Source organism: Fusarium oxysporum, chromosome 12 (assembly GCF_000149955.1).
Source record: "Fusarium oxysporum f. sp. lycopersici 4287 chromosome 12, whole genome shotgun sequence".
Classification (NCBI taxonomy): domain Eukaryota; kingdom Fungi; phylum Ascomycota; class Sordariomycetes; order Hypocreales; family Nectriaceae; genus Fusarium; species Fusarium oxysporum.
Window position 1 is genome coordinate 2,211,632 of NC_030997.1, and position 21,776 is coordinate 2,233,407.

Consider the following 21,776-nt stretch of genomic DNA (forward strand, 5'->3'; position numbering starts at 1 on the left):
ACGACCAAAAATGCAAATCTACCACGGGTCAGTAGATGAAGTGTTGAATGTACAGAACTATTACGAAACCATTAAACAATGGACTGGTGTGTTTGGCTATTCAGCTGAGCCAAAATCTACAACTGCCAACGTCCCACGGAGTCCGTATACTCGATACGTTTTTGGCGACAAGCTACAGGTGACGTAAACAACTAACTTTCTTTGAACAGTTTTGCTGACATTTGCTATAGACATTTTTGGGCCAGGGTATTACTCATAATATTGATGTGTTCCCAGAAGAAGATTTGAAATGGTTTGGCTTTACTGTAAGTTACATTACCTACTTCCTGTACATCAGCTAACGAATTCTCAGGATCCAGTGACACCATCGCCCACTATTACTGCCACCGTACCTACGAACACTGGTGGTTCGGAGGGATCTCCTCAATGGGGTCAGTGTGGTGGCATGGGTTGGACAGGTCCTAAACAGGTAAGTAGGCGATAACTGCTTCAATTTGCATAAACATTAATAGAAATTGCAGTGCGCAACTCCCTATAACTGCGTTAAGATTAACGATTGTAAGTCCCCTAATTTGGTTTATCTTGGATTTCATGCTAATATCTCTACAAGGGTATTCTCAGTGCCAATAATTGTTCCGGGGACACAGCTTTGCGTTAGAGAGTACTCGACAATTAATGCTAGCGTAAATACTAGATAGCAAATCTGACCTAATAAGTTTTTGGCAATTTCTCTCTCGCGCCAAATTTTGGCAAGCATGGCTATACCTTCGGCCCTTGGACCGGGATCGGGCCATGGGTAAGGGACAAGTTTTCTCTCCATTAGTGTCAAGCTAATTTGCAAGGAAAAGGCAATTTTGTTTACTTCATTTACTTTAAAATTGAGATTAACCTAGGCTGTCGAACCATAATTGCCTGCTTCCACGTCCTGCCCCAGATATCTGGGTAGCATCTTGCCATCTGAAAGTCAGTAAGCTCGTGGGAAAGGGATAGATACCTTGTAACTTGTTTTATTCTAGGCATATCAAGAAGGTAATGGCATATAGCATCTTTGCTTGGCTTCGCTACAAGGAGGATTCGGTAGACCCGAAGACTTATGTCAAAAACTAGATCTTCAAGCCAGCACCTCAATGTTCACACCATTGATTATACCGAAAAAGTGCAGTCCGTTAAAGATGCCGGCTGGGGTCAAGCAGAGACCAAGATATTGATCCGTACAATCAACTGATTCATTATTCCTTTCATCAGTCTCCTTTCTTTACTCTCGTTTCTTAACTATACTAATATCAGCAATACTTACATATCTTAATACACTTAAGCTAGACCTTGGTATGTCAGGTCTAATACATAATTATGTATTAATAATTTTCTTTTCCTTTTAAATATAGTAAAGGCCTCTTTAAATATAACTGTAAAGAGATATAGATCTTGGATTTCGATTCCTTTTATAATAATAGTATATGGTATTTGCTATTTATTAATAAATATTGTCTAGAATTATCTTCTATTAATGGTTATATAAGGCTTTATCCTCGTTGTTCTTTTATCTATTCGAGCGATGAAAATACTGAGTTTTCATGCCTTTGACTAAGATAAGTCGCAGCCTAATATTTTGCATCCACACGTTCTCCTACCAAATATGAGACAGACCAGAAGGCCTAGGAATCGAGAAGATCTACGAATTGTCCTATGCAATAGAGTATGTCGTATTTTACCACATTAGACTAGTATATTGCTTGAGACACGGCAGGCAGGCCAGTGAGCAACCGGAGCTACTTGATCTCATGTGCCAGGGGCGTATTAAATATCTGAAATGACAACTCAATGCATATTTTCAAGATTCTAAGCGGGCAATGTATTAAGCCTCTGAAAATAACCTTTGTAGTGCACATCTAAAACCTTTGCCAGAGGGCAATATGGTTGCATGTAGCAAGCTTCGAGTTTATATGATAAAACTTGAAACTGAACTTTGTCCTTCTATCGATGCCGATCCGTTTTGCAGGCAGCTCTCAACTGCCTAAAAGCTGACACGACGTCATGTTCCAGCAGTATAGTGCAGGTCCTTCCTTATATGGACTCGTTCATTATCTATCTGTACTTAGGTATAGCGGGTTGCGAATAAATTCCTAAACTCTGTTACCGTCGGACTCTATATCAAAAATCTGTTCACCCCGTCCTGGCAAGATGACTAATGGCATAGTGGCATCTTGTTATTATGTCTTCGAAAAGTACTTAACCTTACTTTAAGGTAACTTTTAATAATTAGTTTCTTAGGAGAAAAAGGCTTGTAAAAAGATCTATTAATATTATAAAAGTTATTAAATCCTTTTTTATAAGATACAAGTAATTTAAAAAACAAAGATTTTTATATAAGAATAATAAAATATAAAATAAATTTTAATAAGAAACTTAGTAATAAAGCTAGAAGCTATTATAAATAATAACCTTAAGTAGAATTTTACTTACTTTATAATCTTTTATATATATATAAAGTAAGGAGATATTAAGTTATTTATAGTTTCCTTAAAAGTTAAGAAATAGCTACTTAGAGCTAAATCACCAAAGGGGGATAATATAAGACTTCTAGGAGAAACTAAATATATCTTTAAAACTATGCTATCTATTACAGGTTGGGCTCAGGTACATAGGTAAACGAGGAACGCGTCGGGCAGAATATAATCTATTGCTACGGATAGGCACTGCAGGCAGGTCAGCCTCGATTGACAAGACGTAGCTCGAGGAGCTACGTTTAGGGGCTATGTGGTCGGTGAACAACGTCTACGCGATAATGTATCGCCACGTGATCTGGATCCATCTGGTTAATGGTCTAGGGTAGGCCGGTCTGGCCTCGAGCTATGACACTACCTTTAGATTATAAGAATATAAGGCTAGGAGGAGCAAGGGAGGTAATAATAAGTATAAAATATTTAGTAAAATACCTAAAACATTAAAGAGGTAAAGACGTTTTATAAATAGTTAGTAAGCTAGATTCTAGAAGAGAGCTAATAAATGTCTTCTTTGTACTTATGAGTGTTAAGCTGATCATATGTACGGGCGATGTTGTACCTGACGTGATTGGTGGTTGTGAAATGAAAATTGTAGGACATACGTGACGTAACCGATGAGATCTTAACATGTACCGTCGGCCTCGTTAAATATTGCAGAACTGGGCGAAAATGCTCAGTTAAATCGGAGAACCTATCTCATAAACCAACGCCAGGTATTGCCGCAGCTAGTGGTTGTCGAAGAGCTTTAACCGCTTATTCCTGTCTGCAAATTATATACTGAGAAACCTGAAGCAACAAGACGCTTGTCGATTTAAGGACTTAATCAAACCTCGGGGGAACACCAGAAAGAAATGATAAGAAAGATAAGTAGGGAAAATAGGCTAAAATAAAGAATATAGCCTAAAAAGGTAATAAGGAGAGATATAACTAAAAAAAACTAGAAAAAGAGATATAGCTAGAAAAGCATAAACTAGTGCCTAGATTATAAAAGAGTTTTGCCTAAAGTTAAATAATCTATCAAGCTCAGGATCATTAAGCGCTGCTTCAAGTCGTTCAAGTCTTATCAGCGACAACTCGGGAACGTGGACAGAACCTGAATCATCAGTCCATAAGATGGTCAATTTCGCACTCGCCCTTATACCTGACGAAACACTCCAAGCCACCATCGATAAGTTCTTCAAGACGCAGTGGCACAATACTCTCAACCAGAGAGCATATACTGTTCTGGCGTCCAGACCAGCACCCCTATTTATCGAAACAAGGACTACAAGCAGCACCGCGGATCGCAGCAAGGTGCAACTAGGGATATGGGTAGCAGCATGGTATCAACGTCTACGAGATGCAAATTCCGCCAAGATTCCTACCTCTATTGCTTTGTTGCAGTATGTGGGAACGTTTGGCATGTGCTTTTCGCTGCTGATGAAAAAGACAAGATTGTAGGTTCTTCCTCCTCCTGTTGGCAAGGCTTATGCTAATGTGATGCAGACGCTTATTGATCAAGCGATTCGCATTGTTGATACAGCAAGTATAGTAGGAATGTATCAGCTTCTCACGGCTCTGAGGGTGATTAGGAAGTGGGCAGATACGGAGTTTTGCACGTGGATTGGTGATTTTCTAGCGAACATTGAGATTCCCTCACAGTAATAAAACAACAATTGTACCTGCTCCGATCTCGGCCCTAGAAAACCAGGGAGCATGTACCTCCCTGGAATGCCCTTATTGAATGAGTAACCCATCTCTACAACTTCTGAACACGGGTATGTGCTTCCACTAGCGTTATACAAAGTTTATTACATGGCAAAATGTAGTCCTGCGAGGGACTGGCCACTGGCTCTGCCTCGACCGTTTGGCCTGTGAGATACGTGTCAGCAGGAATCAAAATTCGCCGATAGAGGAGTAATCACTGAACAATTTCGAAGTATCGTCATATAGACATGAAATATTGAAGCCAAGAACATATATCTCTTCCTGTCGCGCACGCTGTAAGACATATAAGAATGGCTTCTGATAGCATCTCCTGCAACCTATGCTTCGGCCTTTATCATCTGGATGAAATAAATAAGATTCTGCCATGCGTTTGCTATGGACCGCTCATCGAAAGCAAAATCGGAACTGGCATCAAGCTAGGTCTTCTCGTGGTGGGTCAGATCTAGACTCGCGATGCTGTTTTTCTCGAGTTCAACAAACTGAGCAGTGGTCAAAGCCGTGTTGGTACCACTGAGACCGACGACAAGTCCCATCTGAGAAAGATCCCTTGGACGGACTCTGGAAAGTCTTGACGGATATTATCAACGAAGCTGATGTTCGGGTTTGTCGAAGACGTTGAATCAGATGATAAATGTCTGTGATTTCTTTTAGGAAAGCTGACATAATATATATCCTAACCAGTGTTGCCAACAAACCTTGGATACAAGTAATTGCCATCCTGTTCAGCTCTGTGAATGATCCTCTCTAGCATTTTCAAGAGTTCCGGGGCTTCGGTGCGTGCCTGGACGTCAACCTGCAACAAGTGGTCTTGAATCAGCTGGATGAGATCTGCCAAAGCAGTATCGCCACTGCAAAGTGGATGACCCCGTAAATGGCCAATCGCCTCGATGACTGCAGAGTGGATCTGGATTAAGTTGTCTGACGTCTGGACGAAAAAGCTTCCAAATGCGTCTTTGGGATCATCTCGAGTACGCCTGGACTTTCTGAAACTTCTGACTGTGCTGTAGTCAAAGACGAGCCAGACCGTAAATTCGAGAAACATGCAGCCTAGAGACCACATGTCATATCGACGACCTCTCGGTTTGCCCTCTCTTTGGTCTGACTGGGCTTCAGGCGCTTCGTACGTGACTGTGGACTGTTGGCAGTTTGTGGGATCTTGTCTCATGCTCGTGATCTCTCGATGGATCTTGGAAACTCCAACATCTGCAAGGATCAGTCTTCCTCTACTGTCCATGACAGCATCATCATGCGCCTTGAGAAAATGAAGAACGTTTTGAGGCTTTATGTCTCCGTGCCGAGTATTTTTGCCGTGCAAAGCGTTGATCGCACTCACGATGCCCAGAATTTGGCGGAGAGACCACACCACCAATTCTTGGGAGCGTGGTATTGTGTCATTAGCCTTCCAAAAGTCTCTAAGATCTCCACCATCAGCCCAAGGAAATATAAAATAGCATATAGATCCCTTCTGACAGGTAGCGATCAGTTTGATGAGATGCTCGTGCTTAAGAGACTGTATGAGCTCTAGGTTTGTTTTTTCCTTCTCAAACGCCTCGTCATTGTTGACCTCTTTGAGAGCAACATATGGCTCCGGGTCATTCTAGAGCTTGTGAGCGTCAAAGTACTCTTGTAAGGGATGGTTATTGTGACCTTGAAGATTGATTGATGGGCCCCATGGATCTTGCATTTGTGTAGCACGCTGTTCGGACCACTTTTGCATTTCATGACACAGTCTATTAGGGGGAGAGGGCATTTCGTGTCCAGCGAGATATGTTGACCGAGAGCATTGAGGACAGGCGCTTGTACCAGCCATTGGAAGTTTAGAAAGTCCCGCACTCTCGCCTCCCTCGGCCACAGAGAAAATGACGGGAAAGCTTTTCCAGTCTTGGCGGACATCAGGACATTTTCATCGTCTCCGCTCATGGATTGTCGAATAAGAGGAAGATCTTCATCGCTGATGTTATCGCGACACACAAGATCAACGATAGCTTGTGCCTCTTGAATAAGAACCAGGATTGAAAATATCCTTCTGGCCTGCTTTAATATTGTGCGTGGTAGACTGCGATTTGAGAAGCATCGCTTCCTAACAGGGACTTCCGACTTGATGTTGTCCTCAGTTACTCTTGCGCTGATCTCACTCAGTGGTAAGAACTCTGCGTCTTCGTGACAAGGGATGAGGCATTTATTTAACTGCCTGTAGAGAGACATTTTATGTCTTTATTCGATTTTGGTTTGGGAGGCTTGCCCTTGTTGCCGACCGCGTTGATTTTTCAGGGAAAGATTAACAGGGGTTGATAGTGTTCTTTTACGCTACGATCTAGGCATTCTGACAAGGAAACACATGAGTGGACTGCCATGCGAACTGTGAGGCTCTGCGGTTCGGCGGCCTCATAAGGCGATCGGACTTGTGAGCTGCTTAGCATCCGAGGTCAATTGAGTAAGCTGTTCCCTGACCCTGACAAGGGGAAAGAAGCCTAAATGAGAAAACTGGACCGATAGGCGTTTTGGGGTGATGGCCTCAATTGCAAACCAGGCAAAGAATGTGGCAGGCCTCAATGTCAGCGAATGCAACATCATCACACCACTTGAGTGAGAATACCATTGACGCCTGTCAGCAGCACAACACCATCACAATAATGATATGGCATTCTCACAGCCTGGTGTCACATTCAATTGAGAGCTTCTGTTGATTAATCGTTGATAAAAATAGACAGTTACAATACAAGATCGGGTATCTGACAAGGACTAAAGAGCAGTGCTAATAGCTTGTATTGATTAGAGATTGGTCGTTCGATAGTATGATATGTGCGAGATCTATCAAGCCAAACATCAAAACAGCCCATGTAAGTCAAATTCCAGGCATAACATGGCTGTCCAGGCGTCGTTGATGACGCAAAGTGATCTCTCCTTATGCTTAGCTGCATTGAGCCTCGGTCAGCAAACCAACAAGCCCATACGTCAAAGATGTGTGATAGTGCTATAATGGCTGCAGAATTCTTGCCTATTGGAGGGTGGCACTAAACATATCATTCGTCAGTGATAGAAAGCCTTATCTCAAGTATTTGGACCTAGCAGTTTAGCTCCCCGCGTAACCGTGGACTGAGAGATCTAAGATCTGGATCAATGGCTCCAATTGAGTGTCAGATCTTGCGGAGAATATAGGCATGACTGAATGGCTGCAGTAGTTACCTAATAGCAAGAGGCAGGGAATTTTCGCGCAACAGCCTCAATCGAATGGCGGCGAACGTGATGTTAGCGGCAGATCTGTCTGGAACTAATCATGGCCAAAATGCCAGGGTGTTCGACTTCAGGCAGCAGTCACGCGTATGTGTGTCAATTTTATCATAGCGTATAGTACTTGCATATGCATTAACTGTACGTGGTGCAACCAGCAAGCAAGGTGCGGCTGAACGGTGCTTACGGACCAAAAGAGTAATCATATCGTCAGTCAACGTCGGCGTCCTTTCACACTTTGTAGGGCAGCTTTCTCATACAATCATGCCTGCGGAATCTTTTCTCGTTTATATGATTGCCTTGGTAAAATCGCGAAACTCATATATTTGCGCACACATGATTCTCGAACTTATGGCTACTGTTTGGAGCTTTTTTACTACGTTCGCGTCAACTGAGGTTGACAAGACGAAACTAAACCAATTGCGCAACACCGTTCGACATTCGCTCAAGCTTAGTGTTCTCAGCGAAGCATACTTTCTTCCAGAGAGTCAGATCAAAGAGCTTGTTACGCCAGACAAGATAAAGGTATTATTGCCGAATGCCAAGCCAGAGTTGGTAGACTTCATCTGCAAGCATGCAAAAAAGCTTTTCTTGACTGCATCCTTGCATCATGGCAATCTCCAGGACATTATGGATACTTTCAAGTACCATGGCATGACAGATAAGGAACTCCCGATCCGTGATCTCACCTCGGAAGATAAGTATTGCGATGTTCACACAGAGGGGCTTCAAAGAGTCTGCAGTCATGAAAAAGCTTTGGAAGCCTTTCATCGCTGGGATACGCACGACGTATGGAACTTTTACAATGATCAATGGAAATTCTGTGCGCCAATACTCGACATGGAATGCTCGTCCCAAGAATTCCATGCGAAACACATACTCCCATTTATAGAAAAGGGTACCACTCAAAAGGATGGCCATTTCAGTACGGTATTTCAGGCTGCAATTCATCCTAGCCATCAAATTAGTCATAGGTCCTTGAAGGTGAGTATCCTCTAAAGCAAGACTGCTACGGATACCACAGCTAACAACTTAACAGTCGAACACAGATCAGACACGTGTTGCTCTCAAAGAGTTGAAAAACCTGAGCGAGCAAAACTACAACGTACATGTCTCTTGGCTGAATGAAGCAAATGCACTCTTCCAGATTGCCGAGCTTCGTCATAAACACCTCATCAGTCAAGCCACTGCCTTCAAACAAGGAGAAAGAAGATTCATTATGCTCGAGTGGGCTAATGGGGGTACTTTGCGGGATATTTGGCAGACAGAATCCCACGACAGATCTTTCCTAGATGGTAACAAGGTCATGCGAGTCTTAGAAGAACTAACTGGACTTGCAAGTGCGCTCTCGAAATTGCATGGCACTAACACTAGAACAAAAACTGCAAAAGCAACATCGGCTGATCGTACAAAGAAGGGCGCTACCTCGAGATCCAAAACAATCTTCTCTCAGGGCCAGGCTGATGGCGATGGCAATCGCTTGACTGTTCCAAAGATACGCTTCGAGGGAGTAAGCTCAGATGACGGAGATGACTCCAGCGACAATGCTGAAGAGCAGCATTGGCGCCATGGAGATCTGAAGCCCGAGAATATCCTCCATTTCAGAGACGAAAAGTCTCCATGGCTTGGAACTCTCAAAATCGCTGACCTAGGTCTGGCCAAGCAACACGTATTTGCCACTACCCAGAGACAAGACCCAACCCGGCAGAGATATACAACCTCGCACTACGAGGCACCTGAAGTTATCACGACTATGAATTCTCGAGTCCCTCGGTCACGCCGATATGACATATGGTCAATGGGCTGTATCATATTCGAGTATATGATTTGGCTCCTGTATGGCTACGAAGAGGGGCTGAGAAGCTTTTACAATGAGGAGAAGGACATTAATACCCATCAAGAAACATTATATTTTACAGCGGACCTGATTACAAGGCAAGCTCAAGTGAGCGACGTGGCACGAAGTTGGATCAGTCACATCTTGGATGTCGACCCGGAATGCAACCGTGCGACGCCGAGTGTGATAAGAGACCTCGTCGTGTTGGTCAGGGATAAGCTTCTTGTTGTTGATCTACCCCAAGGAAGTATGAGTCAGGATGACATCAAGATGTGTCGTGCTAGTGCGGATGACTTGGAGAGGAGCCTCAAGAACATCAAGAGAATGGCTATTGACGATGAACAAAAGGGAGGCAGATACCTGTCTTCGGGCAAAAGTCGTAACGAGGTCTCCCCACCTCGTCCACAGCGTGTTCGAAGGCAGAGCTTCTTGTCAACGAGTTCAGGCTCAACCTCGAAACAATCGAATCTGGTACGAGCTTTAGTTTGATTGATTGTGGCAAAGGCTGATGTTGGATAGGATGTAGGTGCGCGGCGAATCGAATAGCATAGCAGCGATGACTAACTGGTTCTGTTTATTATTTTGTATTATAGACTGTAAGTAAGAGCACGAGGGTAAAGCTCGCGAGTAATAATAGCTAATCTTAGGTTTAGTATGTAAGTCTAATCCCTGTGATAATATCTTCTTGACAACGCCACTTATCGTGCATCGCGGTGTTTTATAGAGCGTAAGTGGGAAATACTTATTAAACGTCTAGTGAAAATGAAGTTGCTAATGTTTATTCGTCCTATAGCATGTAAGTAATATTTAACAATTGTCTGATGGACTTTGTATACGAGACTAACCTAGCCATTCGATTTCAAATTAAGACTGTAAGTCATAATCAAGTAGAGCTTTTATACAACAAATAACGAGTTCTCCGCACAGGCAGTAAGTACAAGAACAGATTCTTACGCGCCGTTATTGATCTAAATGCACAGTTCAATGACACCTGGAACCATATGGAAGACAAATCCATTGCTCTTGAAGTCCTAAGGCATCACGAAGTCGAGATCACGGACAGCATGTCTATGTCTCAGGAAAAGATAAAGCTTTGCGAAGAATGTAAAAAGCTTGAGTATTGGAGCGATAAGCCTCTGATTAGTGAGAATCTCGCGACTATGAGATCCAAGGTCCAGCAATGTGCACTGCATAGAATTGTTTGCCGCGCTTTCCGACCACATGCCTATAAAGACCTAGACATCATAGAGATTCGGAGATTTGACTCCTGGCTCGTCATGGGCACAATGAAAATGCCTTTGCTCTCGCTCTTCAAGATATCAGGTCCGTATATATGTTGCCAGATTCTACAGGATGTATGATTGACCTCGGAAGGCAGATGACTCAAAAAGGAACAGGCTGTGCTCTGATGAGATTCACCTTGGACTGCCCAAGCTTTTTAGACCCAGTACGCCCCCGTTCTACGACCTGCTTATGACTTGGATTCAAGATTGTGACTCGAACCACCCCCAATGTCGTCCCGCAAACAAGTCAAGCGTTCAAGTTCCGACTCGCCTAATCGACGTTGGCCGGGTTGTTTGTGACAACTCAAAGGTTTACCTCCGTGAAGCAGCGAGTGAGATATGTCACCCAGGAAATGAGCTGCGATACATTGCACTGTCACATCCTTGGGGCAATGGGACACATCACGACCATTTTTGCACCACAACAGAAAACCTTGACAGCCGACTTAGTGTCGGCCTTGAAGTTGGGCACTTTCCGAGCACATTCAGACATGCAATCGAGGTTACTCGGGCACTTGGTGTCCCGTACCTCTGGATCGATTCGCTATGCATCGTGCAAGGACCAGACGGAGATTTTGACACGGAAGCCAAAAGGATGGAGACCGTCTTCAGCTCGGCATACTGCGTCATTGCCGCCAGTCGTGCCAACGGAACGTCGAGTGGCTTTTTGTGGGAAAGACCTGAGCGCGAAGCGGTGAGGCTAGATGGATATCTTACCAATGACTCAGTTTATGTCTGTGAAGCCATTGATGACTTTCAGCACGATGTGATAGAAGGAGCCTTGAACAAACGTGGATGGGTTCTACAGGAGCGTGCTCTTGCGCCAAGAACTATATACTTCACGGAGAATCAGACATATTGGGAGTGTGGGCATGGGGTGCGCTGCGAAACCTTAACAAAGTTGACCAAGCAAGTTGCAAACATATCTGCAGACGAACATCATTGCTGACCTCGATCCTGTAGTAGCAAGGCATCATTCCTTGGCGACTCCAACTTTCCCAAGCGAGCAATGAGGTCGACAAGAGGAGCAAAAATCCGATTTTATGAATCACTGTACAAACAATACTCGAATCTCGATTTTACGAAGATACATGATCGACCCATAGCGATAGCTGGGCTGGAACAACGGCTGGTCAGTGCTTTCAAGACCGAAGGAGGATACGGGGTATTCAACGGAGAATTCTTCGGCCGTAGTCTTTTATGGATGAGGGATACACAGCAAAGTAATGGCCTGACACTGATTGAGTTCCCTCAAGACCAGAAGTTCAGAGTGCCAACATGGTCGTGGACAGCGTATAAAGGACCAATCACATACGTTGACATCCCTTTTGGTCATGTTCGATGGACATACGAGGCCACCGAAGGAAAGATCCAATCGCCTTGGACGGCTCGAGACTCAGATTCTACTTCAGGATCCTTGCATACAGGGGAACTCAATGGAAGGATTGACCTTACTGCGCAGGCAAGGGAGATTTCAAACTTGGGATTAGCTGAGGCGCAGGGAAAGGTCATCTACGACGAGGGCAAGTCGCCACCAAACGTACATACACTATGTGTCATTGTTGGGAGTGAAAACCCAAAGATTGAAGGACATGGAATACAAGACCTAGAGCATTATGTTTTACTGGTTACACCATCTAACAATCTCGGCGACGGTGTTTACCGAAGGGTTGGCGTTGGAATGTTATTGGAAAGTTGGGTTGACATGAGTAAGCCCGGGTTGAGAGTACATATATCATAGTAAGTCTTAGTAGTAAATAGTTTCTAAGGAAAGTCGTGACTTAAATATTAAGTCTTGCGGATTAAATACCCTTTCTAGATTGTTTCGTTCTTTGTTTAAGGGTCAACTGGATAACCACCATGTTGTATCGGATCCGGGGTTCGTTTTCTATCCTTTGGAAAGAACTGGCTAATCAGTGCCGAGATAGGGAGCCCGTGTATATGGCTATAAGGAATCTCAATATTTTGCAGTAGCCACCGTCCCAGGGTGAGGGTTCAAGGCGGAAAGTAAAGCTAGCAGCAGGTATAACTCTCTAGCAGCTACCTCTTCTAACCTAAGCTGACCCTTCGGTATTATAACGGCGTTGGTGATTTATTTATCAGAGTATACGTAGACTGTGACTAAGAACCATAAGCACCAAAAGTGACGTGATTTGTCAGATATATGGGCCAAATTATCTAAGTCTTTAGAAGTTTAACTAGAGCTATATTACTTCGAAGATGACAGCCTTCTTATCCAGTCCCCACCGCGTAAAATGGCCTAGCTTTTCTGACCATCCAGCTTGAAGCCTCCTGGCTGCAACCATTGAAACACACCATGAGGGTCGTAGGTTCTGGCGACATGCTTCAGTAACTTTTTGTTACTGTCTCCAAAGCTCCCAATAACATCTTGCTCTATGTGAGCATAGTTCATATACCTGAAGCGCTTCAATTTGCCAACTTGGTCGGCAAGGTTTTCGACAGCATTTCCTAAATCTTGTACTAAACGATGACTGGTCGTGTCTTGTGCACCATCATCCCAGGACAACGAGATCATGACGATAATCAGCTGGTTGGTAGCCCCTCCGAGACCGTAAGTGTTTTTGATAGTACGAGATGACCTATTCCTCATCTGACTGGTGATTACGTTGATATCCAAGCTTGCAGTAATTACCGCAGCATGAGGTTCGGTGATCTCAGCCCAGGTGTCAAAGATCTCTCTGATTAGCTCAGCATCATACTCAATGGTCAAGGTCCGGTATGTGTTACGTAGGCCCCTTGAGTTGGTTACCACGGCCATTTCCGCTGCAAGGTCGGTATAATTAGCCAGACGGAGCGTATTAGCAGAGCTTGAGAGAGCATAAATGCTATCATATAGAGGGGGATTCTCGACTGGCTCCGGATAGCCGATGAACTCAACAGCTGCAATTGATCCATTGACTCGGGTGATATCTAAGATCATATGGCCTTTTTGATCTTTCTGCAGCTTATGGAAGAACTTCTCATAGGCTGCGAAGATGTGATCGATCTGATCGCCCTTTTGGAGAACATAACCGCCCCACATTCCATCATAAGGATGTAGTTCAAGCTTGAGGGCTGTGGTGATGCCAAAGTTGTGTGCACCGCCTCCAAGCAAGGCCTTGAAAAGATCAGGATGAGACGTCTGGTTGGCAGTCACAAGAGAGCCATTCGCAAGCACAATGTCTGTCGAGATGAGGTTGTCTATACCCCAGCCATAAAGGGCTGAGTAATATGATAGACCGCCTGGCCGGGTTGATGATTAGCGATCGACACGTTCCTCATCCAAGCTATCGAGTACATACCACCAAACACGAAGCCAGGAACACCAACACCGGCATCCCTGCCCCCAACTGCGATGATTCCAAGTGGCTCGAGCTGCTGGAGCAATTCACCCCAGCGCCATCCTGGGCCCACAGTCACGGATTTCTTGTCGTCTGAGACTTTGAATTCTCTCAGCTTGGCAAGGTCGAACTGAAAGCCACCGGTGATGCTGGATGCTCCAACATTGGAAGAGTGGCCGCCACCCTTGATAGAAAAATGGCAATCTTCCTGGACCACCTGGATTATAGCTTCCGAGACGTGCTCGCTCGTGGTAGGTTGGAAAAAGCAAGACGGTGCAGCCTCACGTTGGAACAAGTTCCAGTAAGATTGCTGAACGGTCTGGAAGCCGGGTGAAGATAGGAATAAAATTTCGGAAGGGTACAATTTGCTGACTGACTCGCACTACCCATGGATCAGATGTCTTTACACGTAGAATCGGTCGGGATGTAGACGTACAACTTTTGGACAGTTCTTGGAGGTTGGTGGGCCGGTAGCTGAGGCTCCGCCCATCAGAATGGCAAACAGGACTACTCGTTGTGGGGAAGGCATTTTTCCTTTTGTTGAATAGGCTGAGCGCTGGATTAATTTGTTGAGATGGATCAAGAAATAATAGGCAGGATCAGTTTAAGTTGAGCCAAAGTTCAAGCTTAATTATCCTTGTTGAGACTGGGTGACGCTCAAGACGATACCCTTTATATAAGATGGCTGTAATATGAATCACGCTTCTTACATGGCATTCGCCATTCTCTACATGTCCAACGTCCGAAGTATCCGGAGAGCCACAATTCAGAACTCATACAGTCGTATTACAGCATATTTCGGCGCCCGCAAAAGTACCGAATATAGAGGAGTACGAGAAGTTGAGTGGATGCCTGGTGAAGCAAGGATCGAGGGAGGGCAAGATAGAGGAGACGTTGCTTGGCGGATGCTACCCGCGGATTCCGAATCGGGCCAGTCGTCTTTTAACCAACCAACCACATGATGCTCCGCTTTGATCTTCAGCATCGGGCCTTCGGGTCGGGTCTCTCTCTCCGTTATCCGCCCGAACCAATCTTCTCAGTATCCAGAGGCAAGCTTCATGGTTGGCGTGACCCGCGGCCGTTGTGCACCGCTACTTTGAGAATTACCGACATGGCCCATGGGAAGGTGTGAAGACCATGGGGTTAGGGAAACCCCGATAACAGCCATTCAAGTTTGAGTTCTTGTCGCATGAACTATTTTGAAATTCATCCAAACGATGCGCCGTGGTTGGATTTTCACAAAGGCTCGGTGAGTCTCGTTGAGTCATTGCGTTTTATTCAAATAATTGAGAAGCTAAGCTTGACCTCAAAATCTCCATATTTGGCATATGATGATTTGGTGCTCTGATTTCCAACCGCCGAGATGAATTCAATTACCGACTAAAGTATCTTCATACCTTTTGTCAAGCTCGCTATAGACAGCATAAATTGAAGTCACCGTATTCTATCGTTGAGATAATATATAATTTAGGCTCGCACGATATTCTGACTTTGTTCGAGGATCAGTAGGGTAGGCGATAACAGTATGTGAAGGTCTTATCAAAAGTACTTGGTCCTCGCAGTGATACTCGCAGTAGTTAAAGTACCTCAGATATCGTGAGCTGAGACGCTAAGCCACTTTTGCCATGCCGAGACGTTATCGCCAAATGGGTTAGGCCTGCTCTGCACTCTGGAATGTTCTAACTGTATCAATCATCATCCATCGATAACTTCAATCAACAGGCGAAATCGAGAAATGACTAGCCTCAGTGTCTCGCCGCCCACAAATACGACTTTGTACGGCTCAGTTCAACTCAACAAGAATAACCTCTTCCAAAGAGTGCCTACATCAACGCAAGCGACGCAAAATAACACATCAAATCAGACCGCGGTAATCAATTTCAATGGATCCCGATGCCTCTAGCATCATTTCACAAAAGCCGCTCTATCAACGAGGTACATGCACTCTATCTCCATTCGATTTCAAGGAAACGCAGAAGGTCGACTCGCGATCAAGGTCCTGCTGGCTCAGACGGAGAAGATGGTACTGTTGAGGATACCCCCAGAGCATCCTCAAGAGGCCTGGGAGAGGGAGCCTCGAATCTGCACCATTAGTCTTCAGACTCATATGCTTCTGTCGAGTCTCGGGCACACCATCACCCACCAAACAACTCCGCTATGCCGCGACGCATAGGACCGGCTTTGATGACCTTAGCGATTGCCGCCTTCACTCCAAGATCTGCATCAGCAGCTTGTCACCTTTGGTACGGATTTGCGTTTTACAATCCTGCTGAGCATACAAGCAATTGGCGAATTCCTCCCCCTTCATTTATACGCCAGGTTTTGTAGAGCGCTGCCAAATGCGATTTCGGCTGTCGCATATTGCAATCGAAAATGAAAGACTTATTATGATGGCAAGAGGATTGAATGGTTGAGCTTTCTCCTTCTATGATAATATAATAAAACTATCTCTAAGTAGAGCAACCAGGACACTCAAAGCAAGACGGATCATCCCAGACAAGATCATACGTGTGCCTATCTAGGAAATCGCCTGCCGTAAGCTTCGTTCTTGTAAACATACATTGCCCATTCCTGTAACCAGAACCCAAACACCCGGTCATCTTCCTGCAGATAGCAGCGCATTTGCCGGAGGAACTCTGGTCAGGATAACTTCCATCAATCCCAAATGTTCCAGGCAACATTCCGGAGTAATTGCAGATGACGCCATCCGCACTTACACGTGTACAAGCGTCACCAGGCTTGTAATTACACGTTGGACTCTTGGGAAGAGGCGCGTTGCTCAGGACGCAGGTCGGGCATGTCCAGCAGGATCTATGGCTCCAAACACTGTTTTTGGGGTCCAGACCGGGATCGTCGTAGTTTGGATCGGGGTCAGCAAAGTCGGATGTCTTTATCTTGGTGGTTGTAAAGAGACAGTGGTTCTCCATGCCGAAGAAGCCAGAGGATTCACAGTTCTCCAGGGTGTTGCAGATGGCTGCACACTGCTCTCCATTCTCCTGCATGGGATACACTGAGCGAGGGACTGTCCAGGTCTCCCCCGTAAAGACGCCTCCACCAATGCAGACATAGTCGTTGTTCTCGACGTTTGATGGGTTGATCTCACACTCTTGGCCGCGGTTGTTGTGGCAAACACCTGTTGACTGAGTAGCCTTAGTGGTTGTGGTGACGCTGGTTGGTTCGGGAACTAGGGTAGTCGTAGGAAAAGCAGTTGTCGATGTGTCGCCAGAACTGCAGCCGCATGTGAAGCACTCCATGCCAAACCAATGGACCATTTGACTGTCTCTTCCATCACCTATGTCCTCTCGAGTAACTAGAGTGTTGGAGAAGAAACACCTGCCCGAGAGTCTCTGGAATCCAGCTGACAGGCATCCAGGTAGAGTCTTGCAAATCTCAGCGCACTCATCGTTGCTGTTGTACCAGTGCGCTTGAGTCGCGCCAACCTCTTCACCAGGAAGCGTGTAAATGGCATCGCTTTTCACGAAGACGCCGTTGATATCGCAACCGAAGTCATCGAGATGTGCGTAAAAGTCGTTGATCATCTCACAGCTTGGCTTGCAGGTAGTTCCGGTGGGTTGTGAAGGTCCTGATGTAGTGACAGGCTGAGAAGTAGAGCCAACGGCTTGTGATACTGGGCCAGTTGTTTCGGCCTTGCTGGTCTCCTCGAGGGCTAGCGTTTTCGAGGATGTTGTGATAGCCGTAGTATCAATCATGGCTTCTGAAGTGTGTCCAACGGCAGAAGTTGTCATAGTCTCGCTGCTCTCATTAGCAGCACTGGATGTCTTGGCGTCAGAGCTGGTGCGCTTGGTGTTAGTGTCCGCCGAAGAAGTGTCTTCTTGAGAGTTTGTTGAAACGGGCATTGAAGTGCTTGTGTTTGACAAACCGCCAGTGCGCGTTGGTGTTACTGGCTCTGTTGTAAGGGAAGGGGACTCCTCAGCCCTGATCGCGGTTGTAGTCTCGACAGGAGGAGGGCTTCCACCCAGGTCAAGCTTGAAGTCATCGATAGTCTCAGGAGTCACTTGGTTGGAGATGAAGATTGAGTCAACCAGAATGGAAGAGGCACCAGCACCAGAACATGTCAGCGAGATAGCAAACGTCGGCAAGTCGGATGCAGCCTCAACTTGCCCAAGCACCCTAATCCATGAGGCTCTTAGGTTAGAAGCAGGTTGAGAATAGAACTCCGCATTGCCAAATTTCGCACTTGCAACACAGCCCTGGCTTCCAGCGGAGTTGATCAGATAAAAGAATTGGATGGTGTATTTCTTTCGCGGAACTGATCGCACAGTCTGGAAGATACTAGCAAAAGATCCAAAGAAACTTCGCTTCGTAACGTCTCCACTGGCACTCAGAGCAGCACAACCATCGTCGAGACTACCGTCAGCGCGGTAACATCCCCCTTGATGAAACTCGGCATTTCCAGAGGCGTCGAAGTTTGTGAGGCCGCTTGGGCTGTTTGGGTCACGACTGGCGAAAGAACCTCCTAGGATAGCGTTGGTGATGATGATGACTTCCTCTTCCGTCGTTGTTGATGATTGGGGGAGAGTTATGCTAGGGACTTCGGTGGTCTCGGCAGATGATGTAATGGTGAGACTGTCGAAGTTTGTTTGGCTGTCCGTGGAGCTCGCGGAAACATCGATCGTCGCGATGGACGAGGTGGTAGAATGGCTACTCAGAGTGGTTCGGCTACTGGGCTTGCAGGGACCAGCAGAACAAAAACCAACCAAAGCCAAGCTCACAAGCGCAATTTTGGACTGCATGCTGAAAGGAGCCAGTAAGCACAATTACAGCGTAGGTGTCAAGAAAAGACTGAATAAACCCGCACCTCTGGAAAAGAAAAAAACTGGCGGTTTCACTACAGTATCTATACATGGCACCTGGGGTCACCTTTTTACTCGCCCGACTCAGCTGTATAAACTATTTAGCGCTTGGCGGTCAATAGCCGTTCCTTGCAGCAGCTTTGGGGATAGTGGGATATCACTATTGCTAACTATTGACAGCCTGGGGCGAGCCGTGCCCATGCAGGAACAGGTCTGGACTCCAAACACTAGTCTGTCTTCGTCGATAGTGCACACCCAGCACCAATCGAGCTTGGGAATATGTTCCACTTCAGATCTCTTTTTGCCTTAGTGGATATAGGTCAAAGTGGCACCAAACAAACAATTAGACTTGAGGCATTCCTCACAGCTGCTAAGAAGCCCTTATCAAGATAGGCAGCGGCGCCCATTGTACTAACCCAGTATTCATCGTAACGGGAAGTGATGACAGGTTAAATGCAGCAAAGTTTGCTGTCTGACCATACAACCATGATGCGCTCATCTCGGCGCTTATTGTAATATGAAAGACAGTCTCGTCTGCAAACTTGGTTCCGTCAACAAGTCTTCTAATACGAACAGCGGTCGACTGCTTAGCGCTTTGTGTTAAAAGTCCGAATATCTCCTTTCTGCTTACCATTACCTGCGACAAGGTGAAGGCTCGAGAGGAATTGCCATACTGCAGCATCATATTAGCGATTCGCCCCGGATGAATCGATCCACAGTGAAACCTTATTCATTCTCCGAAGTTGCGAAGATTATGTATCCATCTCCGCAATACTGGTCCTACACATTTCGGACAACTTGGCATGAACATGCGATGCAAGGCTGTTTTCCTCAATCTGACCAAGCAATAAATTGAGTTCTTGTCTGGTTTCTGTGTCGATATTCCCGGGGGTAGAAACTCTTGATATGCTGCTTGCCAGAAGTTCCATGCAGTCTCGGTAGATGTCTATCTTCTGTGATCGATCGGCAAATATAGACAGTATCGCAGTACAATCCCGAATGGCACGATCGATAACCTTGGATACTGGCATGGATCGCCGCCAGAGGATATACACCATAACCACGCCTACCTGAAATACAAAGAGCATCTTGGAAATCAGCATGCAGGTTTATAAAAGCACTATACTAGTACTTACATCAAACCAATGTTTTGGTAGATGCTTTCTCTTCTGAAGAGCCCTGAACGTTGCGCACGAGTCACAACAGGCTTGAAGGAGTTTATCCGTATTTTCTGACGCTGGTTCAAAAGGGACCGAGCTGTACAGCACAACTCGAGTCATGTGTGCGACGTAGACAACACCAAGAGGGCTCGCATGGCCTTCGGCGTTCGGATGGCTATTCCTGATTTAAGCCCAGAGAGCCACTTGAAAGGGAGGGAGCTGAACCAACCTACTGGTAAACACATCTTTGCTTTTGGCCCACCCGTCAATCTCGGACAGCAACTTCCGAAGAGATTGATCTATTGTGCCGGGATCGACTTGTCGAGAAAGGGTGAGTATCTCCGAGTGAAGCCGCCTGATCTTGCACATGTGTGCAAAGTAGCGTAGATCAAAAGTATACAGGACCCCGTCTGAAGAACCTGGAGCATCAACGGCCCAAGGCATAAAGAACTGCGGCCCATGTTTGACCCGATATGCAGGGGTGTCAATCCACTCATCCAGAGGGTAGGGAGGGATGCGCAGCGTTATTGCAACAACTTTGTCTAAGCTAACCAATGTCAACGATCTGCACGTTTTTAACATGCTAGCTCTAAGCGTACCAGTAGATGCACCACCAAGCTTTAATCTTCATCTCTATCTCGTAAGTCCCATCGTTAGTGAGACGGTGAAAGCCGTTGAATATTGCAAAGCGCATAGCAACACCAACGATATGCACGACTCGTTCTGTGCTCTCGCCGTGAAGCTCATGGAAGGCGTGGAGAAGCATGACCTGGAGACAAGCAAGTGGTTTTAAAAAAAAATCAGATATTATGTTCTGTTCTTGGAAGATGAGCCCCAGCTGTTGGCGAGTCCTGTTGTCTGACCACGCATGCTGTAAGATTGCACCGTTGGCAAATATCTGTTTATGTTGGTGAGTTTGAGATGGGGAAGTAGATAGAGTACGCACCAGTTTCAACAAACATGTGGACCAGGCATTATTGCCACAGGTAGCTATCTCGCCTGCTTTCCATTTTATATACGCTGTGCTGCATTCCTCGACGTCGAGGAATGGGTAACGGGGGTGGATGATCTCAAAGTAAGTCTGAAAGAAGGAGGCGCCCTCACGGACTGAAATATCGGTCACGACAGCGGCCATAGAGGGATCAAGAGAGCGCGTAGTGTCTGTTGAGTAGTTGGCTTCGTCCGCAGGCGGTTGCTGGGAGATGGAGAACAGGTTGTCGGCTTGGAATGTTGAGAGGTCGAATGAGTTCCCTTGACTGGGCACAGACGGCATATAAAAGGCGTCAAGATGACCAGTAAAGCCCTGTAAATCTGGATGAATGTTTGTCTGCAAATTTGGGGCCAGAGGACTACCAGACTCAGGAAGTTCTTGGGTCATTGATTTGGCACTTTGTTGGTCGAGGCGTCCCTGAAGACCCGCGACCCGTTGCTCAAGGCCTTGTACGTACGAGACGGGGTACATGCCCGTAGGCTCGTGGCTGGCCGGTAAACACTCTTTGGGGTATCAGATATGGCTTGCTAGCTACACCGTGGTATGAACGGGAATTACAAATAAAACTCACCAGCTTGCGCAGACCTGCAGTTTCGACACGCACCCCGATCTCGGCCCTCGCACCGCTGTATTTCTAGATCTGCAATCGTTGGCACGCCGTTGCTTTCTTCCGTCGGGGTCTTGGCGTACTCGGCTGTATAGAACCTCCTGTTGCGCTTTGATCTGGCTGCATGACGCTCTGCTCAGACTCTTTGCTGCGATAACGGGCTGGAAAGAGTAACGTGCTGGAGTCCGATGTCTCCGACGCGCTGACTCCCTCATCTTGGAGACTTTCGGATTAGCTACCCCTAGCGCCACTCCACTTTCGGCCATCGTCCCCGATAGCATCCAAATATGCTCCACAATGA

General features: G+C 45.9%; 7 protein-coding genes across 10 annotated transcripts in view; 3 read left to right on the forward strand and 4 right to left on the reverse strand.

Annotated features, from left to right (window-relative positions):
- The window catches only part of FOXG_14796 (uncharacterized protein), a gene marked incomplete at both ends in the record, with an annotated part of 1,793 nt that extends 686 nt beyond the window's left edge, over window positions 1-1,107 (forward strand). The window contains 5 exons of the mRNA XM_018394858.1: window positions 56-178; window positions 231-305; window positions 416-469; window positions 717-796; window positions 1,017-1,107. Of these exons, the coding sequence (XP_018254474.1) occupies window positions 56-178; window positions 231-305; window positions 416-469; window positions 717-796; window positions 1,017-1,107 (423 nt within the window). The remainder of the gene's footprint in view (window positions 1-55; window positions 179-230; window positions 306-415; window positions 470-716; window positions 797-1,016) is intronic.
- A 2,510-nt stretch (window positions 1,108-3,617) lies between these two features.
- Window positions 3,618-4,000, forward strand: FOXG_14797 (uncharacterized protein; the record flags this gene model as incomplete). The annotated part of the gene is made up of 3 exons (XM_018394859.1): window positions 3,618-3,886; window positions 3,933-3,940; window positions 3,990-4,000. 3 exons carry the CDS (start codon window positions 3,618-3,620, stop codon window positions 3,998-4,000), a joined length of 288 nt encoding a protein of 95 aa, XP_018254475.1.
- An 80-nt stretch (window positions 4,001-4,080) lies between these two features.
- On the reverse strand, window positions 4,081-6,636 carry FOXG_14798 (serine/threonine protein kinase). The gene is made up of 2 exons (XM_018394860.1): window positions 5,859-6,636; window positions 4,081-5,808 (listed from the first exon to the last, which is right to left on the reverse strand). The coding sequence occupies exons 1-2, from the start codon at window positions 6,414-6,416 to the stop codon at window positions 4,885-4,887; spliced, it is 1,482 nt and encodes a 493-aa protein (XP_018254476.1). The 5' UTR covers window positions 6,417-6,636; the 3' UTR covers window positions 4,081-4,884.
- A 1,719-nt stretch (window positions 6,637-8,355) lies between these two features.
- On the forward strand, window positions 8,356-11,609 carry FOXG_14799 (uncharacterized protein; the record flags this gene model as incomplete). The annotated part of the gene is made up of 9 exons (XM_018394861.1): window positions 8,356-8,367; window positions 8,482-9,750; window positions 9,873-9,875; window positions 10,004-10,006; window positions 10,073-10,075; window positions 10,129-10,151; window positions 10,211-10,602; window positions 10,991-11,439; window positions 11,529-11,609. The coding sequence occupies 9 exons, from the start codon at window positions 8,356-8,358 to the stop codon at window positions 11,607-11,609; spliced, it is 2,235 nt and encodes a 744-aa protein (XP_018254477.1).
- Window positions 11,610-12,750: 1,141 nt separating this feature from the next.
- On the reverse strand, window positions 12,751-14,536 carry FOXG_14800 (uncharacterized protein). Its single transcript, XM_018394862.1, has 3 exons — window positions 14,340-14,536; window positions 13,865-14,285; window positions 12,751-13,805 (listed from the first exon to the last, which is right to left on the reverse strand). Exons 1-3 carry the CDS (start codon window positions 14,430-14,432, stop codon window positions 12,823-12,825), a joined length of 1,497 nt encoding a protein of 498 aa, XP_018254478.1. The 5' UTR covers window positions 14,433-14,536; the 3' UTR covers window positions 12,751-12,822.
- Window positions 14,537-16,353: 1,817 nt separating this feature from the next.
- Window positions 16,354-18,657, reverse strand: FOXG_14801 (uncharacterized protein; the record flags this gene model as incomplete). The annotated part of the gene is made up of 1 exon (XM_018394863.1): window positions 16,354-18,657. One exon carries the CDS (start codon window positions 18,655-18,657, stop codon window positions 16,354-16,356), a length of 2,304 nt encoding a protein of 767 aa, XP_018254479.1.
- Window positions 18,658-18,794: 137 nt separating this feature from the next.
- FOXG_14802 (uncharacterized protein) lies at window positions 18,795-21,699 on the reverse strand. 4 transcript variants are annotated; one of them, XM_018394867.1, is made up of 8 exons: window positions 21,440-21,699; window positions 21,231-21,371; window positions 20,824-21,180; window positions 20,477-20,775; window positions 20,107-20,424; window positions 19,854-20,052; window positions 19,443-19,805; window positions 18,795-19,390 (listed from the first exon to the last, which is right to left on the reverse strand). In XM_018394867.1, the coding sequence occupies exons 3-7, from the start codon at window positions 21,148-21,150 to the stop codon at window positions 19,470-19,472; spliced, it is 1,479 nt and encodes a 492-aa protein (XP_018254483.1). In that variant the 5' UTR covers window positions 21,151-21,180; window positions 21,231-21,371; window positions 21,440-21,699; the 3' UTR covers window positions 18,795-19,390; window positions 19,443-19,469. The 4 variants fall into 4 exon arrangements, with proteins under 4 accessions (XP_018254483.1, XP_018254482.1, XP_018254481.1 ...); XM_018394866.1 differs by having other exon boundaries at window positions 18,795-19,280; window positions 19,349-19,390; window positions 20,824-21,371; XM_018394865.1 differs by having other exon boundaries at window positions 20,824-21,371.
- Window positions 21,700-21,776: the final 77 nt, after the last annotated feature.

Coding starts and splice junctions, on each gene's coding strand:
- FOXG_14800 (XM_018394862.1), bottom strand. CDS start 14,432: ATGCCTTCCCCACAACGAGTAGTCCTGTTTGCCATTCTGATGGGCGGA. Junction 14,286..14,339: donor CCAAGAACTGTCCAAAAGTT/GTACGTCTACAT, acceptor ATCCATGGGTAG/TGCGAGTCAGTCAGCAAATT. Junction 13,806..13,864: donor TCCTGGCTTCGTGTTTGGTG/GTATGTACTCGA, acceptor CAACCCGGCCAG/GCGGTCTATCATATTACTCA.
- FOXG_14802 (XM_018394866.1), bottom strand. CDS start 21,339: ATGTACCCCGTCTCGTACGTACAAGGCCTTGAGCAACGGGTCGCGGGT. Junction 20,425..20,476: donor GCTTGGTGGTGCATCTACTG/GTACGCTTAGAG, acceptor GACATTGGTTAG/CTTAGACAAAGTTGTTGCAA. Junction 20,053..20,106: donor AAAGATGTGTTTACCAGTAG/GTTGGTTCAGCT, acceptor AATCAGGAATAG/CCATCCGAACGCCGAAGGCC.
- FOXG_14798 (XM_018394860.1), bottom strand. CDS start 6,416: ATGTCTCTCTACAGGCAGTTAAATAAATGCCTCATCCCTTGTCACGAA. Junction 5,809..5,858: donor CCCATCAATCAATCTTCAAG/GTCACAATAACC, acceptor CACAAGCTCTAG/AATGACCCGGAGCCATATGT.